This window comes from Eurosta solidaginis, chromosome 5 (genome assembly GCF_040869045.1).
Source record: "Eurosta solidaginis isolate ZX-2024a chromosome 5, ASM4086904v1, whole genome shotgun sequence".
Taxonomy (NCBI): Eukaryota; Metazoa; Arthropoda; class Insecta; order Diptera; family Tephritidae; genus Eurosta; species Eurosta solidaginis.
This window is the reverse complement of record NC_090323.1, coordinates 231,500,722-231,521,249: the sequence shown is the minus strand read 5'-3', so window position 1 is coordinate 231,521,249 and position 20,528 is coordinate 231,500,722. Positions and strand designations below refer to the sequence as shown.

General features: G+C 34.5%; 1 protein-coding gene across 2 annotated transcripts in view; it reads right to left on the bottom strand.

The window, feature by feature from the left end:
• Window positions 1-20,528, bottom strand: part of Tsp66E (Tetraspanin 66E) — a 483,181-nt gene that overhangs the window by 1,016 nt on the left and 461,637 nt on the right. For both annotated transcript variants that reach the window (XM_067788825.1, XM_067788826.1), the window contains 4 exons: window positions 8,031-8,160; window positions 4,788-5,055; window positions 4,608-4,707; window positions 2,987-3,088 (listed from right to left, as the gene is read on the bottom strand). In XM_067788825.1, the coding sequence (XP_067644926.1) occupies window positions 2,987-3,088; window positions 4,608-4,707; window positions 4,788-5,055; window positions 8,031-8,160 (600 nt within the window). The remainder of the gene's footprint in view (window positions 1-2,986; window positions 3,089-4,607; window positions 4,708-4,787; window positions 5,056-8,030; window positions 8,161-20,528) is intronic.

Below are 20,528 nucleotides of genomic sequence, written 5' to 3'. Positions count from 1 at the left end.
GCCGGATTTACACCCGCAAAGGACCATCAGCATCGACAATACTCTCAAAATTATCGCTAAAATAACAACAATAGCATTAGCTAATCGAGATAAATATATACTTTTATAAATCTAAATTTTCAGGGGAAAAACAAATTCTTCAAGCCACGTCCTTCCGCCAGTACGCCCGTCTACGAACGTAATAATTTAAGTAAATTTTGAAATATCTTGTCGGAATTTGATATGTTGGCTTCTTGGCACTTATTGTCATCCGCTATTTAAAATGAGCGAAATGAGACGATAACCACGCCTTTTTTATATACGTATATAAAATTTCGGAAAATACAAAAAACGTGATTATTCTATTTTATTCAGGGGTCGAAACTGTTATTCCTTTTATAATATAATTCCTTGCAAAACTATTAATTTTGGAATTTTAATATATTTGGATCAGGATAAACATTATTTTCGGATTTTTATTTTTTGAGTCCGATAGAACTAGTTAAACTCGGACTTTTAAATATAAAAGTCCGGAAATAAAAGTTAAGCCCGGACTTTTATTTTTTAAGGCCAAATTAAAAGTCCCGCTTGATAATAAAGAAACGGCTTATCCGAAACAAACAATTTTTAATTTATCGGACTAATTTAGCTGAATGCATGACGTAGCTGAATGCATTTATAACCATTTCAACTATCGTAGGAGTGCGGGTTCGACTCCTACTCCCGGGAGAAAAGGCTTTGAAGAGATTTAAAAGGTATAATCGAAACAGTTGTCGCCTTGTCCGTCCTGATGTCACGTTGTTTAAATTTTTCCCAAATTATTAAATAAATTATAAAATTAAAAATTTCTTAAAATAAATGTTTTCATACATTTAAAGCGATACGGGCAATCCCCGGCAAACTTATATAAAAACAGTTTACTTTACCATCGTAATACTGAGAAACTAATCATACTCGTCACAACGAATGAGCTTAAAAAAGAAATGACCGAAATCGGTTGAGGACCACGCCCCCTTTATATGTAAAATATATTTAAAGGAACATAATCGGCAATATCTTTGCGAAAAAAACATTTATTTCAATACTATTTCACTTATAAATAATATTTGAAAAAAAAAAAAAAATTAATATATAAAAAAACATTCAAAATGAACATGGCGCCTAATTCTTTTTAACCAAGCATTTTGCAACGTTTCGGGAGCTATAACTTGAGAAAAGATGGATGCCCCAAAACAAGGGGTGCACATTTTTCTTACAACCCCAAATATTTGTGGTAAAACTTAACTTATCGGTCAAGGATTGGGGTTCTTCAAAATAATCGAATTTTCCGATTAATCGGGTATTCGATGGCATGGATCGTATACCTGGTTGATTGCATTCCTCAACAACTCTGCCCGAAAGTAACGAATCGAAAATACCCGAATCGACAGTAAATTGAACTATTGATTCAAATATTCTTTCAACTCTTATGCCGGATATACAGAGAAAATTTCAATACCTTTAAATATTTGTAATACATCTTAATGGATCCTATCTCAGTTGGGGTTTCAAAAACGTTATCTTGCAAAAAGTTTGAACTGACATTTTTTTTTAAAAGACTTCCCTCAGAATTTTATTTAAAAATGCTTTATCTCAGAAGTTGGTTCAAAATCTATTGATTTTGACGTTGGGTATATAGAGGATGGGACATCCTTCAACCAATTTCTGAGATAGGGCATTTTGTAAACAAATCCTGAGATAGGACGAAAAAGAGATGAAACTGAGAACATCTTTCATTCGGTTTTATAAGGACATCGACCTATAAGTATTCAATTAATCTGAAAAAAAAACATTTTCCCCCACGTAAATAAGACGTCCCTTATGTAAATGAATGCGAAGAAATAATGTACAATTTTATTGTGAATTGAAATAAAGATTTTAGATTTTTGTACGTTTATTAATCGAATTTCGCTAATCGAATAGTTGATTTAGTTAGACTACTCGAATAATCGCAACTCAAAGGTTATTCGATTTTCAAAATGAAATTAGATTTTATATGAAGTCTTCAATCGAAAAAATTACGTATTCGTCAAGTATGTACCAAATATTTCTTCTTTTCTTATTTCGAAAAATTTCAGTTCCGAGATTCCTTAATCCTTTCTAGAAAAAGTCTTGACCTGCCATTCAATAATAACGAAAATAATGGCAAGATACGCCGGGAACTTCAGTCCATCAGTCATGTATGTAGCATTACAACAACAGCACAATTTAAACCTCATATATCCTATGATAAAAGAAGCCTTCAGTATTGCAAGGAGTGGGAAAAAGTAATTTAGGTAAAAGCTTCAAGTCGTTTGAGAAAACAGCTTCTGTACTATGTGGGGATGAATGACCATGACAGTACTACGGGGAAAAGACCTTGAAATAGTCCCAAAGATCATCACGAAATAACCATAAAAAGAAAGGGACTCCAGAACTGTCAAGTGCTAATATTGCCCTCGAAATGACTAGAAATAACCTCAAACAGATTCCGAAATTACCTCGAAATTACTCGGAAGTGACACCTCAAATACCCAAAGCAGAACCCCGAAATAGCCCCAGTATCATCAGGAAATTACCAAAAATTGACCTTGAAATTGCCCCGGAAGGGCCACGAAACAGTCTCCAAATGATCTCTACAGTCCCTACAATCATTCCGAAATGACCCCGAATGACAATTATTCGAATAATCGACGATGTATGATTAATAGGTATAGAATATAATAGAAAATCGAATATTAAAGCATTCGAATAAATCGAATACTCGATTAATAGAATTTTACCAGCTCTCTTAAGGACCATGCTCACTTGCTGACGCGTCATTCTGCTAAGTTTCGGGAGCCATAACCGGAAGAAATCGTTCAATGAACACGCCCACTTTGGAGAAAGTGAAACTAAATGAACTCTACAATAGCAGCTCTCAGCTAAGTATAAAATGTTCGGTTACATCCGAGCTTAGACACCCATATATGTTAACAAATAAATTTACCTCATCGGAGAAATCATGCCCAAAACGAAATAATAGAAAAAGTAAGGCAGCTTGAAGGAACATCGGTTGAAGACCTTTGAGCATTAGGGCGGCGCTAAAATCCTGAAAAATTAATAATGGTTTGTAGAGCTTAATCGTAAACAAAGCAATACAGAAGTACTTAATCCTCTTTACGGTTTTTGATGTTTAAAAATCCTTGCTCACGGTATTGGGGAGTCTTAAATGTAAGCATATAGGTAGAGTAAGCATAAGCATAGTGTTTGGAAGTAGTATGCTGTGGGGAATACAGAATCATAGCGAAGGGTAGGTGTAGGTGTATACTATAGGTATGTTGTCGCCGATTCTCCACTTGTTATAAATTTGCTATCGATAACATAGGTTATAAGCGAGTTAGTGGATTTTTTATCGAAAAGATATCGATTTATTATCGAAAAGTCATAATTTATTTATTTAATATCGGAAACTTGATATCGGAATGTTATCAATTTGTTAACGGGATATTACCGATTTTTTATAGAAAATTTATTCTTATGTTATCAGATCGATTTGTTATCAAAAAATTACCGGTTTGTAATCAAAAGTTATTCATTTTAACTAAGTTATCAATAAGATGTCGGAAGTTTATCGGAAAGCAATCTGCTTTTTATCGGAGTGCTACTTATTTGAAATTTATTTGTTATCGCAAATTTATCGATATTGATATGTTAGCGGAAAATTGTTGTCATCAAAAAAATTACAGACTTGCTATCGAAAGGTGCGGTACCAATAAGAAGCCGCTGATGACTCGGCGACAACAAACCGATAACTCGGCGATAATAATTCGCTTTCGATGATAAGATTAGGTCAGGTTAGGTTAGGATGAACTGGCCGGTCAATGAAGACCTCACATTGACTGAATGTGTCCATCGTGTTACCAGAATTTGTTTGACGACCAAACGTAAGAACCCAAATAAGGTGCCAGGACTTATGTTATAGAATAACTTCGTCCTATTAACAAATACTGTGTAGAAGCTATCGAGGACCTAGCTTAAATGCTGCTTCCAGATCTGGAAATTCTGCCGCCCGAAATACCTGGAGCCTTGACCTGGTGAGCGCAGACCACGAACACCGTACGTGCTCAACCGTTTCTTCCTGCAGCTCGCACTTCCTACATCTGCTGTTATTGACTGGCGAGCTCTAGTTAGTTTAAAATCATAAGTTGTCTAGACGTACACGTGTATGTTTACACATCGAAATTTACGACTGCTTTTTTTTTACTAAGTATGCATGTTACATAATTCTTGAATTCAAGTCTGCATAATGTAAAAGCGAACTTGCATTGCCGGTTTAGTTTTTGCCAGAAGCTAAAACCAAGGGGATTATCTGCAATTTCGTACTTAACTCCTAATTGGTAATTGAACTATTAATTAAGAGCAAACTTTACACATACCAATTTCTTTCCTATCGCTAGAATCCTCTACAGGGTGTCATCCCTAAATGGAAGCACGACATAAAAGAGAAACGTCAAAGTTTGACTGTGTAGTTCCTAGCGATGTATGTCAATGCCTAGATTAACTGTTGTGGTTTTATTGCAGATAAGTGCATATGTAAACTTGGTCTAAGTATAACAATTTTTAATTACCATTGAAGAGTAAACCAACATCAAACAGATTGCAAAACAAAATAAGAAAACATCGACAAAGTTTACAAACGTAAACATAGCCTCCAAATCCTCAGCATATCTAAAAAGAAAAAAATGAGATTGAAGGTTCCATGATTCTGTGCTTTTTAGTTGAAAGGGGTTTTCAAAGAGTTTACTCACTTAATAATTGTAATATGGGTTTTAATGCAATTGTTTATCATCACTTCAGCTTCGATATTATTCAAGTCGGACAAATTGTTCAATTTGGTCTGGAGCTCTTTCATCATAAAAGTTCCGATTGAAGCGAAAATTAAAAACATATTTACATGTGCCATGTATGTGAGAGCCGCTATGGGCGCTTCGAAAAATGCTTCAAATGCATAGACTATTTCATAAATTGGACTCTTATGCACGTTAATGCCCGGTATGTCAACTTCCATAACAAGATCTACGTAGAAAAACAAAAAAGAGATTTCAAAAGAAGTTTATCATTTAAAACTAAGCTTAATTTAAAGTTCAGAAACAGTTGAAAAGTGTGTATTCCAGTGTGTAGCAAGTCTCGCTAGCTATCCTTGTTTCGCGATAACTGACGCCAATTGAGAGCAGAGAGGGATGGTGAGTCTACCTCCATTTGCTTCTCCCAACTCCGTGGAGGTCTCCCCTTCCTCTGCTACCAAATACTGCGACGCCGGCTGAAACACTTTCTTGGCCGTTTATTCGAATAAGGTCATTTAACCAGCGGAGCCTTTGTACTTTTATTCGCTTCAGTTGTGTTAAGAAATATTTAAAGACCGACAATTGTTTAATATGTAATATGAAATTTAATTTAATATAATTTAAAAAAGTACAATGTAAGGTTAATTATTTTCAATGACAAATTTTAAGTACGTTTCTCGTGATGGCCGTTCATCTACCAACTGACTAGCTGCTCTTCGGCTCACTTCTTAGCTGTCGTTCGTGGTCTCGCTCTCCCTCCTCTCTTTATTCTCCAGGCTTGCCATCTGACTTTGACAGTTGTTACAACTTTTTGACATAATTTCCGATGAGCCCTCTGTCAAAAATGGTGCCAAAAAATTAAGAACCTGTTTTATTTTGACTACGCTATCCGCCTATGGCCTAGTTCTTCAGCGCGGGTTTAAACTGCAGCTAAGCTTGGCTAGATTTCAGCCCCGTCCCGCTATTAGAGTCCATTTTCAGTACGAATTTAAGCTGCAGTAAAATTTTAGTTTAATATGACCTTGTCGGTTTGGCCGTTTCCATAGCTTTTTTTCTCATCTCAGCTATAGCTCCCAAATTGGTCTGGTTTAAGTCTAGTTTATTTAAACCCGCTTTGAACCCTATTTCTGGTCAAGATTTTATTTCATTTTATGATTCGTTTCTTTTAAAAGGTATTGAAAGCTTCGTTAATATTTATTTAAGGAGCAGGATTCCCCGGGAGCATCACAATATGCTTACTAAAAGGATTGGTCTACAGAAATAGCTCTTTATTCGCTTTTCACATGAATCATGGGCTGTTGGGAACAAATAATTCATACTGGGAGGCTTTATAGATATAGAAGGGGCCTTCAACATACCAGCGAGAATTGAAATTACTCTTTCGACTCTGGTAGAATTCATCAGCGAGCGACGAAGCTTAGGCCAATGTCCTGGAAATTCTTGTCAGGAGTAAATTTCGGAATACACTGAGGAACGTTTTACAGAATTAATTGGATGTAGTGACCAAGTGGTCCGAATCCTATGAACCAGCAAAACTCATCGCGTATTCTCCATTGCCATTAGGGAATATCGCCGGAGTTTATGATGATATCCTTCGTGCAACACCTATACTGGCAGTAAACGGAATGCTGAATTAGTACTCTGTTGATATGGTAATCTCTGACTGCGTTCGACTTCATCCCTGGCAGGTCATACTAATGCCCGCCGACTAGTGGTATGGAGTTGGGAATTGATATGGGACGGAAGTCTGGTGAACCTGTTCACGGATGGATCCAGGCTGGACGGTAGGTTCGGAAGTGGATTGTTCTTGTACCGAGCAGGCACAGGCGAATTGAACGTGCCTGCCAGGGAGATTTTGGGGATTCTGCTAGCCGCCTGCTCCTGCTTCTGAACTGGTAGGTCACCTTACAGCTAAGCAAACACTCGGCAATTTTAATGGAGTGCTAGAAGGACACTGTTCAAAGCGAGTCCAGGCGGTTCGCCAAATATACAGAACAGCCCCAGCTGTGTTAACTGTATGGAGGGCGATGAGGTGGAATCAGTATCTTACTTTATGTTCAGCTGTTTAATTTTTGAGAGGAAAAGGTGCCAACATCTCGGTTGGGATGTATTCTACTCTCTGGAGGACATTTCCAAGATTACTGCGTGCACAATTCATTACTTCATTTGCTAAATAATTGCAAGCTAGATTCACCGTTGAGAGGTGTAGTTACCCAACGGACCAACAGAAAAGTGTACAAGAGAGTCGTTGCTGAACTGGTCAGCTACCATCCAATGTAACCTAACCTAGTAATATAACATCGAACTTTTAATATTGAAATTCTATTACTTCAGTCTTAAGGGGTCTCTATAGTGTTCTCTGCTGATGTTTTCTCTTGGCCATGGCATTTGTACTTACATATATGTACGTAAATAGGAGTATTGTTTTTTAAACGGTTGACAATGAAATAATAAGACAAACATTCCGATAGGTGGCGCATAAATCGAAATATTTCAAAGAAATTGTATTTGTGGTCCGATTCGGCTCATATTTGGAACACATAATACATACAGTCCGGTAGAAGTGACATCAAAATACTTTGGAGTTCGAATAGGGACGAGCATACGTGGCCCTGAGTCGAGTGAAGTCTTTGGAAGGATTGTGCATTGAGGACTTAGATTGTAACAAATTGTGAGGAAAGAGTCCTTGTAATAATGAACTTAATAGAATGAGAAATAATAGGCAATTAAATAAAGACTAAAAACTTGAAAAAAATAATAATAATAAAAAAAGGTAAGTTAAACGGTTTTATCAAAAACAATACTTACATGAAGTAATAATAACAATAAAAGCTAGAATATAATTAGGAAGGTCCTAGGTACTAGTCATCACACTCCTCATCAATCTAGGGCGTTGATCGGACAATTAAATAAAAGCGTTGGGCGTGTGAAATTTCTAAAAATGTGAGGCGTAGCATTACCTGATTAAGGTTCTGTTGGTCTTACTTATACATATATAAAAATATCACTTGTAATGATATGAGCGGCTGACTATCGATAGAAATTTGACGCGACCCACGCTTTTACTTAATTCTAGTACCTAGGACCTACCTAATTATTTTTTAGCTTTTAGTATTATTATTACTTAATGTAAGTATTGTTTTCATTAAAACCGTTTAACTTAAAAATTTGTTTAAAATTATGTTTTATATCTATGTATGTACTTACTTCCATAACTGGTCAGAATGGGTATCGTCACTAAGAAAGTGATAGCGCTTATATTCAAATAAAATGAAAAATTCGAGTAACGGCAAATTGTTTTCGTATGTTGCTGCAGATTTTGCCTGGACACCAAATCCTGCTCCAGATGAAATATGTTAGTGAGCAAAAAAGAAATGAAATACAAATAATAGAGTTGGGCTGTTTACGGTGAACATGAATTAGACAAAATTAGTTTCCTCATTAAAGAAAGGTGACAGTCGAACTATTAAAGGCTTCCTTGTAATGAATGGTCCCTTCAAAGGAGCTGTTAAATCAACTACCCTGCAAAAATCGTTGGACCATGTGGTCCACTGGAGTACTTACCATTCTACTCCACTGTAATGCAGCGATGGACCAACTCATGTTTCTACACGAACATGTTGTAAGCCGATCATTGCTCGTTTTTAACGATTGTAATCACTACACGATGTTTATTGGACTGTGGGTACTCTATGGATTACTCTGATGTAATGCGGAGCTGGTGTATATGGTCCGGTCCTAGGACATCGCAATGTTAATTGGACCATATTTTTTGTATGAATTGTGGTTAATTTTGGAGCACTCGCTTGGTCCATAGCGAGTACTCCATACATGCATGAATGGAGTACTCGCGATTTTTGCAGGGTACACCAAAAAAATTATGGTAAAGACAATCCCATTACGAATCAGTTGAACCGAAATTTCTGTAAATTTTTATCCTTCGCAAATAAGTAACTATTGAATCAACTTCGCACAAATTGTTGATTCTGATCAATATTTTAATAGTCAAATGAACAAAAAAAAAATAACCATTGCTCTTTTAACTTAACAATTACTACTACAATAAGACTGTTGATATGCCAGAAATTTCTGTGGCACCGTGTTCGTCAGAACAAAGTAGTAGCGCCGCAATATAGGGTTAACGTGAAAAAGTTGTCTCAAAATAAATTTACTCCTAAACGACTATCAAACAAAAAAGCTTGAAAGATTAAATTTTTAGAGATGTGAGAAAAATCGGATATTGGAAACAAATTTCAATTATAATATATAGAAAAATTTTTTCGGAAAAATGATTTAGCATATTTTAACGTAATTGAGATGCTGAACTTGAATATGTAATAATGGGGTATCGCTTCTCACAAAAATTTTCTCTTAAAATACGAATGCAGTTTAAGATATTGATCTGTGGTACAAATTAGATCAGGGATCGCCACACGCTTCTTATGGAAGCGTGACCACACCTACTTTGAAATCCAAAAAGTACACTGTAAAAACTTCGAAAATTCATAAAATGATATTATTTTATTCAGAAAGGAAATTATATATTTTGTATTCCTGATAAAATGAAAATTCATTCAATTTTTTTATTTTTAATTTTTTACAGTTTTTTTATATTTTTGAAACTTTTTGCTTATATTTTTAGGCTTTTTGTTTTATTTTTTTGTTGTGTTTTTTAGAAACAAAATTATAAATTTTGCAATTCTGCTTAAATAAAAATTCATTCATTCATTTTATTTAATCTTTTATATTTATTTTTATTTTTTGTATATTTTTTTATTTTTTTGTTTTTTTATTTTTATAATTTCTTTAAGATATCGGGTTCGAATCGAGCTCAAGGCCTTACAATAATTGTTTTATGAAGACAATGAAGGCAAACAAAAAACCGCTGTGATGGCTGAATGGTTATAGCAGCGGCGCCTAAACGTTGCCTATGAAGGAATTTAGCAGTTCCCGAAATGGATCTATACAACGAGCTTTGGCAGTTGTCTAAATTTTTTCTTTCTTCTATTCTAATTTAATAATTTTTTCAATTAAGAAAAAATTTATCATAACAATAATAATGATAAAATAATTATTGTTAGGGCTTGAGCTCGATTCGAACCCGCGAACTTACAAATCAGTAGGCCGATATAACAACCAAAAATTGTTAAATTTTTTATTTAATAGTATTTAGGAAAGAAGGGTTAAAGTTAGGTTGAAGAATAACAAAAGTACTAATAAAGTAAAAAAAATATTATATTCATTTAGAGCCAACTTTAATGATGGAAAGTGGTAAAGTTTAGCTATGTTCAGATCAGCTATAAACGCTTCAATTTTTTTATAAACCTTACAATTGAGTTCACCATTTCAAAAAAGGTTTTATTAAATCCTTGCATTGAAATATTTAAATGATTTAAATATTTTGTCAAATCTGTCAAAAAAGCAAGGTTTATATTAAATTCTTGTGACTTAATTTCTTTTAAAATTTCATCAAAGCCTTTCACTTCAGTTTCTATAAATACAACAATTTCTTTCCTCAGTTCAAAAAATCGTTGCAGATATTTTCCCCTACTAAGACATAAGACACAAATACGACTTTTTGAAATATTTCGATCCATGCGCCACCTATCGGAATTTTTTTTCTTATTATTGCATTGTCATCGGGTTCTCAACTATATTCCAAGTTACAAGCTTGTAGCTTATCGGGAAGTTTCTTAAACTTCGATTACAAAATTCTGTTCACTACACAGAGTCCAGCTAAATAAAACTGTTTAAAAAAACACGGCTATTATTTATTATATTCTACTAGATAAATGAGGGATAATCTTAACTTATATTCTCCGGTTAATAATGGTGAAACAAAGCATGCATGTACTTCAAACTTATCACTAATATGTATATTCCATATTCAATTTTTAAGTTCAAGTGAGAAGAAATAAATTTTTGTCAGTGCACGTCTATTCTTCATTTCGTTTTCTAAAAAAATAGCTACAACCATTCAGCGAGCAGAAATGGCGCTGGAAGGTACACGAACCTAGTCGGACTTGGTAGCTTTCAAAATTAACGTATCGCATTGTTTCCTTGAATGTATTTAAAAATACTTCTACATGCGTTCAATTCAAATTTAATTTAATTTTAATTGTAATTATTAAATAAATCAAACAAAGATTCATTTTTTTCGTACATGTGAAACAAAAATATACCCAAAAATATTACTTCAAAAGTAATTTTATACGAAATTATATCAGTTTAGTTCCTAATGGGTACAGCAGAACACATTCGGTTGTTGGCGAGAGGATAGAATGCGTGCGCGCGGGGATGTGTGGTGCGCTTGCCTGAGCGTTTTACAAAAACAGTTGCGTGAAAGTGCTTATGGGGTGGCGATCCCTGATTTAGATGAACGAACTTATATATCTTTACTAATTATCTATTATGTTTTAAGAATTTTAGAATACTGTCTTTAAGTCACAAAGTTTCCAATAAACACAAGTAAGAGTGTTTAAGTTCGTGTGTAACCGAATATTATATACTCAGCATGAGCTTCAATTGTACACTTCATTTCATATAAACTACCTTTCTACATAACAAAAAATATCTCCCCATTTCCTCTTACAATAAAACTTGGTAAGTGAAACATCATTGATATAAAACTATTTTTCGCTAAGTTATAGCTTATTAATCTAGTCTACGGCCGTTTTAAACTTCGTTTATATAAAAGTAGGCGTGGTCTTTAAACGAGAAATATTTCCCGCTATAGGGAAAATATGTGTACCCAATCTTATTTCGAGCCATGGCACCCGAAGCATAGAAAATTGCTGAGTCAAAAAAGGGGCAGTGACACGCCCATTTTAAAAAGTTTTAATATTTTCTATCTTTTTCTTATGATACCATTTAGAGAGTATAATACCATTAATACTAAGCTCTTTTTCGTAAAGGTATAGCTTATTATATTCGTCTACGACCCTTTTAATAGACTTTTGTATAAATGTGAGCGTAGTAAAGGCAAGCTCTCATCAGGGAAAGCAAGTGGTTCGTTGGAGGACATACGCGTTTCTTGTGATTCCATCTGGGATACCATATACGTCTTCTGTTCTTCTAGTTGAGATGACATATACGTTTTCTGTTCTTCTAGTTGAGATGCCAGTTGAGATGTTATATCTGTCCTTTGCGATTCCAGTTGAGAAGCCACTGTCGATGTTTGAGCAGATATTGCAGCCAAAATCATGTTCAAGTCTGTGTTCGCCATTGTCTGCGGTGTTTATTCCATTTTTGTTATTTCCTCGCCATCAAGATGAAAGTCATACTCTTCCACATCAATTCATTCTCCTTCCATTGCCTCTCGTAGCCGTGCCTGAAGTTCAAGTTTAACGCCGCTTGTATTCAGTCCACGGCTCTCCAACTCCTTCTTTAGTTGCTGGATCTTCAATTCACTGAACTTTGCCATGTCCTTGTTGTCCTCTGGAATTTATTCAACAATTCCTCTTCTGACACCAATTGTAACGAATTTGCTGCAAATCCTCTTATTTGCCCTTTTGCTAAGTTCGAATCACTAAACTGTTGAATAAATAACTCCAATATTGAAGAATGGAAAAATGGCCTTTATTAAAGTACTTCACAATCACACGTATACTTTGCTATTCGCTGGCTTAATAACCAAACTGATTGATAACTCAAATGAAACTCTACTATTGGCCGCCAGATCGCGTGCTTAATCAAACTGATTGATAGCTCAACTCAAACTGAATTACTTCTTACTCGCTTGCGCCACTTTTATAGTTTACGCTGCATACATCTAGGCTCTTCTATTTCCAGAAGTTACTAGTTAGTTTCGGCTACAAAATCGCCAGCAACAACTACGTGCACAAATTATTGCTCTCTCTTGTGACAACTCAGATAAGATATATGCATGTGTTTGTGCATTGCCGCTCCGCTGCTCGTATACGTACATATGTGTAGACGCAATTATTTATTCGTTTATGTAGATACATAATGACTGAATTATTGATGTGAATGCTTGTAGTTTACAGTCTCTCGCGCATACATAGGCGTATAAGTAAATGCATCTGTGCGTGACTTATTTCGGCTGCCTTATATATTTGTATACATGATTTGATTATTGACGTAAATACTGCTTATCGTGGCCTTAGCATCGCCTTAGTGATGGGATAACTTAGTGATGCTACTATCCGTGACAATATGTATTTCAACCTTGCTGTCAGTTATCTATTTTCATTTTATTTATGAATCAATTTCGATTACAAATTTTCTTCAGTGCTATCATATTTTTGAATAATTTTTAGTTGTCAAATTGTCAGTGTAAATTTTTTTATCATACACAAGTGGGAGGGCTTTTTCCTGGCACTTTCATAAGAAATTCGAGCATTTTCATATGATTCGATATTACATGTGACGGCTTGGTGGAATAACCAGGTGAAGTAAACCGTCAATTGTCTCGCTCTAAATTCTTCTTTGTTCTGTCATTTGGCTATCTGAAAATTTTTCACCAATGTTGCCCCGAAAAAATGTTGTTTTTTGCTTTTTTCAGCAGTAAAATAATCCACTTTTAGTACTCTTTTTCACATAAACTAGTAGATGAATATCGATGGACCTTTACTGAATTTAATTAAAGATAATTCATCATTTGGGTATCTTTGATGTTGGCTTCCATAAGTAATGCCGTGCTAAAATAAGCAACAAATAATTTGTATTTACGTCATATTCAACTAAGTGTTTCGAGGAGTGTTTTGTCTTTCCTACAACAAGAACACCAAAACTGTTGTACTACACCTTATTTATGTTACAACCTCGCTAAAACACTGGAATTCTAAATATAGTTACAACAAATTTTAACTCACTGTTGTTGCTTTGCCCTAAAAATCAGACCACTAAGATAAGAGGACCAATTGGCGCCGGTTGGAAGAGAGAAGAAACGACTGGCGCACCATGTTGGACGGCCATAACCGTTTAAACGGTTAAGCTCCAATTAAGTAAGTAAGTAAGTAAGATAAGCGGAATGTTACAGTTATGGACTGTAATATAGAATATATGAATCCGGCTCGATCGGATCAGCACTTCTGGTCCTAGGCCGACTGCCGCGGGGCTAGTATATCCCCTGACATATTTTGGTAATTAATAACTTGGTACACTGAAAGACAAAGACTGGTAAAATCAACCGAAATACGGGTCAATTCAACCAAAATTTCTGGCAATTTTTATCCATCGCAATAGGATGTTGAATCAACTGCGCACAAATCGTTGATTCGTAATGGACCGTTTTAGTAGCAAAATGAACAAAAAAAGTTAGTGCGACAGCTTTGTACGAAAGTACCTATGTTGACATATACATAAATAAATAAATAAATGTAAGGCCCGATAACCTCCGGAGAGATTTTAGGCCGAGCTTCTCTTCCAATATGAGGCTTGCTCCTTTTTTTTAATTTTTCCTACAAATTGGCGGTACGGAACTATTCGTTTTATGCCGACTCCGAACGGCATCTGCGAGGCAGATGAGTTTTCATTGAGAGTATTTTATGGTAGATATACACTTGGAGTGCTTTCCAAACACTGGCGAGGCTCGACCCCGCTTAGAAAAATTTTCGTCTAATTGGAAAACCTTATTTCTAAAATTTTGATGTTGCTTTGCCCGGGGCGTGAACCCAGGGCATTCGGTATGGTATGCGGAGTACGACACCATCACACCACGGTGACCATATACATACATACGTAAATATGTGAATACATAAATACGCATGCTTGCTACATATACATTAGAGCGGGTCGATTTAAAAATCGCTCATTGCTCTGTGAAAATCGTATTCTAGGGATCAAAATAAGAAACTTTACCGAAGGAACCATACCTCTAAAACGAATTCTGATGCCCCCCCCCCCCCCCCCCCCCTTTGGATCGAACTTTTGGGTAGGGGCAATTTCAATTCTACCTGCTGTGTCTTGTGGTGGCTTAAAAAAAACAACACAAGCAATTTTACGATCTGCAATTGTGTCACAGTGATACCTTCATTTTTTAAAACGGTTGAATAAAAAACCCACACAACTATGTTTACGACATGCAAATGCATCATAGTGATGCCTTGGTTTTAAAAGGGGGTTGTAAAAACGCTAATTTCTAATAATTTTTTTTTATTTCTTTTCTATTACTAAGTTAAATTCATTTTTGCATTTACATATGTTCTGACTTAATAAATTTCTAAAGAGGAAAATAAACTCCAAAAAGAAAAAACATAGGCATTTCAAAGTGGGATTTTTCAAAATTTGCCCCTACGACCCAAAGGGGGGGACATCAGAATTCGTTTTAGAGGTATGGTTCCTTCGGCAAAGTTTCTTATTTTGATCCCTAGAATATGATTTTCACAGAGCAATGGGCGATTTTTTTGCCTCCCCACAAATCAACCCGGCCTAATATACATACATATGTACGCACTTACTAACCGAACTTCAATTGGGCGTACATCAAATATGCTGGCACACATTAAACATTATACACTTTATTATTTTGTTTTATTAAACGCACTTTCACCAAATTTTATATTTTATAATTTATTTAATTTACAGTTTTGAACTTCGCTTTGCAAATAGAAATGAAAATAGTAGTTACAAAACTGATTCTCAATTTTTTCAGTTGCAGCTTAGCTCACTCTCAATTTCTTCTCTCGCATGTAATTGCCACACTTGATTGTTTCGAACAAAACTTCTGGTATAAATGTTTGACAGAACATTTTAAATAGAGAACTTGTAAGTTATAGAAAAGTAAAGAAGCAAATCGCAGGAAGGACTGGAGTAACTTTACATATAATTCGGAAAGTTTAATTTTCGTAGCACTTTAAGTTGAAACGATTCCAAAACAACTCAAACTTTTATGTTATCGGAAACATCAACATTAAAAAAGGATGTTTTTATTATCTTATTAGTTTCGTTCGCGTGATTGAAAATTCGTAAAAACTTGAACAAAATGTTACTAACTTTGGAAAAATCCTGTTCGTTCAAACAAAAATTTCGCAACAAGACGGCGCAATTTTGCATTTCGCTTGGAGGAGAAGTTGCAAAATTGTACCCGATAAATAGGTATCCCGGTATCTCATAATTTTTTGCACAGTAAATTCAAAAAGGGGTTTTTCGTTTTGTATTGATAACTTAAAAACTAGTTTTTTGTTGTTTTCCCATTTTGTGTGTTTTTTCAATTTGGTGGTTTTCTTATATTGGTGTTTTTAAACAAGTAGCACCAGCATCATAAGTACAAAGTAGAGAGCGCAGTGAGCGTAAAATTGTCTTTGGAATTTGCTCATGTATTAACTGTCGATCGCTGTTGAAATGACCAGTGATATCAGTTGTGTTAACAGAAAAATCAGTTAGATTGATTAGGAATCTGTCAAGTTTACAGAATTTTGTTAACTTAATAACGACAATTTCTCTTCTTTTGAAATGACTATATTAATTTGTTCCCTTGACAAAGAACTCGGTCGAATTACCCATAATTCGATCTATTTCACCGAATCTCCGTTAAGTCAAGAACAACAGAACCGATTTGTTCATTTTACTAGAACCATTTCTTTCAGTGTACCGCGTATCACTGTTTAAGTTTTTTTTTATTTTTATTCGATGCCAAAAGTAATGTAAACTCGCAGTGGTCCCTATGTATCTCTTCTGCATATCATTAAGTAGCACTGATGTGCTGAAAAAAAAAAAAACAGTTTCTGTAATGACTTTCGTAGCAAGGTATTTATTTTTCTACTCCTATTTTTGCAAAGCGGCTAAAAATGTTACCCCCTTCTGACCGTTGAAAATACATCACTACCATTTCAGATAGCGTACATCTTCCGTTTTTTTATTTACTTCACCTGGTCATTCCACCATGATGTGAGGGCATATGGTAGTGCGATAAATATTTTTTTTTATAATTGAAGTGTGAATTTGCGTAGTGCTACAAGTGTATAAGGGTTGAGCAGCCCTGTAAATGAGAATCAAAAATTAATTATTTTCAATTAACTACGAAAATTTTCAAAAAATGCAAATTTTTATTTTTGCAGCTCTTACAGCAAAATATAATGTGGCTGTTTTAAAACTACTCACATATTTGCGAAAGTGCAACATCCAAAAATGTTGGGAGAGGTGTCAAATGCCGCGTTTTTGCGTCAGTATTAATAATCCGAAGGCGAAAAAAATGCTTGCTTTTATCAAAAATCGAAAAATGGCACCGGACCTCTCCGAAACCGGGTGGGATACATAGTATTTTGGTGCAGAACCTGGTCGGTCTACCAATGGTGTGGGATCAAAATTAAATCCTCTTGTACACAACTTTTTTCATGTGTACAGCAAAATTACGACAACCACATTAAAGTCGTCTGTTTCAACTGCAAATATCTCCTGACAGAGTTAACATTTTTCTTTTCCGCTTTCGGATTATTTTTGCCGAGGTCAATACGCCTCGTTTGACACCGATATTTTTGAGCGCGGATTGCAACTGACTTCAATTGTAAACTATTACCATTAATTTTGTTACTATACACAGGTTGAGATAATCCCAATTATTTGTCTTGGAAGTTTGTTACTTTTTTTCGGTTGATTACATACATAGTTGGTGTTAGGGCTCGATACATCCTCTGTATTTCGCGTCTTATCACCAGCCACTATCCGACTTGGAAAATTTTCGATTTCGTTATATGTAGCATAATTTCGATCAGTTATACATATCTATCAGTTATACATATCTATATTTATACCATTCATGAAAATGAAATGGTATATTAATTTCGTCACGAAACCGAAAATTGTAAGTCCTTAAAGGAAAATAGATAGACCCACCATTAAGTATACCGAAATAATCAGGTTGAAGAGCTGAGTTGATTTAGCCATGTCCGTCTGTCAGTCTGTCTGTTTGTATGCAAACTAGTCCCTCAATTTTTGAGATATCTTGATACAATTTGGTGAGCGGGTGTATTTGGGTGTCCGATTAGACATTTGTTGGAACCGACCGGATCGGACCACTATAGCATATATCCTCCATACAACCGATTTTTCAGAAAAAGAGGATTTTTGTAATATCTTACCCAATTTAACAGATTGAAGCTTCAAACTTCACCATATACTTTCGTATATTGCACATATTGTTGCCTGAAAAAATTTATGAGATCGGTCGTATATATAGTATATATCCCCCACAACCGATTGTTCAGATAAGGAACTTTTCGTAATTACTGCCCTATTTTAAGAGATAGAGGCTTCAAATTTCAACGAATGCTTACGTATATAGCATATATTGTTGTCTAAAAAAATCATAAAGATCGGTGCTATATATGGTATATATATGGTGGTATATATAGTATATATATATAGTATATATATATAGTATATATATATATATTTTCGCAAATTTTAGCCCCATTTTAACAGCTAGAAGCTTCAAATTTCACCGAATAATTACGTATATAGCATATATTGTTGTCTGAAAAAATCATAGAGATCGGTTGTATATATAGTATATATCTCATACCTCCGATTGTTCAGATAAGAAACTTTTCGCAATTTCTACCCCATTTTAACAGCTATAAGCTTCAAATTTCACTGATTGCTTACGTATATAGCATATATTGTTGTCTGAAAAAATCATAGAGATCGGTTGTATATATAGTATATATCTCATACAACCGATTGTTCAGATAAGAAACTTTTCGCAATTTCTACCCCATTTTAACAGCTATAAGCTTCAAATTTCACCGATTGCTTACGTATATAGTATGTATTGTTGTGTCAAAAAATCATAAAGATCGGTGATATATATAATATATATATGATGGTATATATAGTATATATATATTTTTTTTACGATTTCGGCCCCATTTTAACAGCTAGAAGCTTCAAATTTCACCAAATGCTTACGTGTATAGCATATATTGATGTCTAAAAACATCATTGAGATCGGTGGTATACATAGTATATATCTCATACAACCGATCGTTCAGATAAGAAACTTTGCGCAATTTCTGCCCCGTTTTAACAGCTAGAAGCTTCAAATTTCACAAAATGCTTACGTATATAGCATATATTGTTGTCTGAAAAAATCATAGAGATCGGTGGTATATATATTATATACTTCATATAAACTGTCATTTTGACCCCTTTTTTACGGCTAGAAGCTTCAAAATTCATCAAATTTCATCAAATAGTTACGTTTACGTCATATATTTTTGAAATACGTGATTCATAGTCATAGTTTTTACATGCAGACCACAAAAAACGTGAACCTTTGCATCCTCACACAGATTACCTACCTATTTTTTATTTTATATTTATCTTAAAAATCGTTTAGATATGTTCAAATTTCACCAAATGCTTACGTGTATAGCATATATTGTTGTCTGAGAAAATCATAGATACCGGTGGTATATAAAGTATATATCCCATACAACCGATTGTTCAGATAAGAAACTTTGCGCAATTTCTTCTCCATTTTAACAGCTATAAGCTTCAAATTTCACCGATTACTTACGTGTATAGCATATATTGTTGTCTGAAAAAATCATTGAGATCGGTGGGATATATAGTATATATCTCATACAACCGATTGTTCAGTTAAGAAACTGTGCGCAATTTCTGCCCCTTTTTTAACAGCTAGACGCTTCAAATTTCACCGATTGCTTACGTATATAGCATATATTGTTGTCTGAAAAAATCATAGAGATCGGTGGTATATATATTATATACCCCATATAAACTCTAATTTTTGCCCCCTTTTTACGGCTAGAAGCTTCAAAATTCATCAAATTTCATCAAATAGTTACGTTTACGTCATATATTTTTGAAATACGTGATTCGTAGTCGTAGTTTTTACACGCAGACCACAAAAAACCTGAAACTTTGCATCCTCACACAAAGTACCTACCTGTTTTTTATTTTATATTTATCTTAAAAATCGTTAAGGTATGTAGATCTTTTCACTATATATTTCTTATCTTATACATCCGATTATTCGGAGATTACGAACGGGATAAGATTATTGTTCAGCCCCATTCATGAAAGGTATGAAGTCTTGTTTCAATTACCTTTAATTCGCAATGCCAATCGTCGATAATTTTTTGAAGGTCGAACATATTTTGTTGATAAAAATACATCGCTATAGTCCGTAATAAACACGAAGTCATCAGAGAGACTAGAAATAAATTGTAAATAGCATCACCCAGATCGGTCCAACTTGAATAAATCCTATAACATGCTGGTAAAATAGTTAAAATTTGAACAGTAATCATGAAATAAACCACAAATCTATTATTTTTATTAAAGAAACCCAAACGATTTAAATATTCGAAATTCCAGTTAAACAATTCAACTGCATAACTCATTTTTAAGCTAATTGAGAAAAACTTGATCCGATTACAACCAGGTTACTTTAGTAGAAATAACTTTCTGCCCAAGTATTTTAAAAGCATAATGATATATTAAATTTGATTGCGAAAATAAGTGCGTAAAAGGTGATTATATTACCGTAGCAATAATTTAATGCAATCGATTTAATGACCACCTTAACACCATCTGATAATTATATATCACTAGCATAGCAAACCCGGCAGATGTTATCTACCACAAGCAATTTATTTCCTGCTATTAGAACTAAACTGGGAGTGGAGTGAAAGTAGGATTGGAAGTGGGGATGGAAAATGAATTGGGGTTGGGAGGAGGAGAGGAAGATGAGATATTTGTGGAGATGAAGGGATTAAG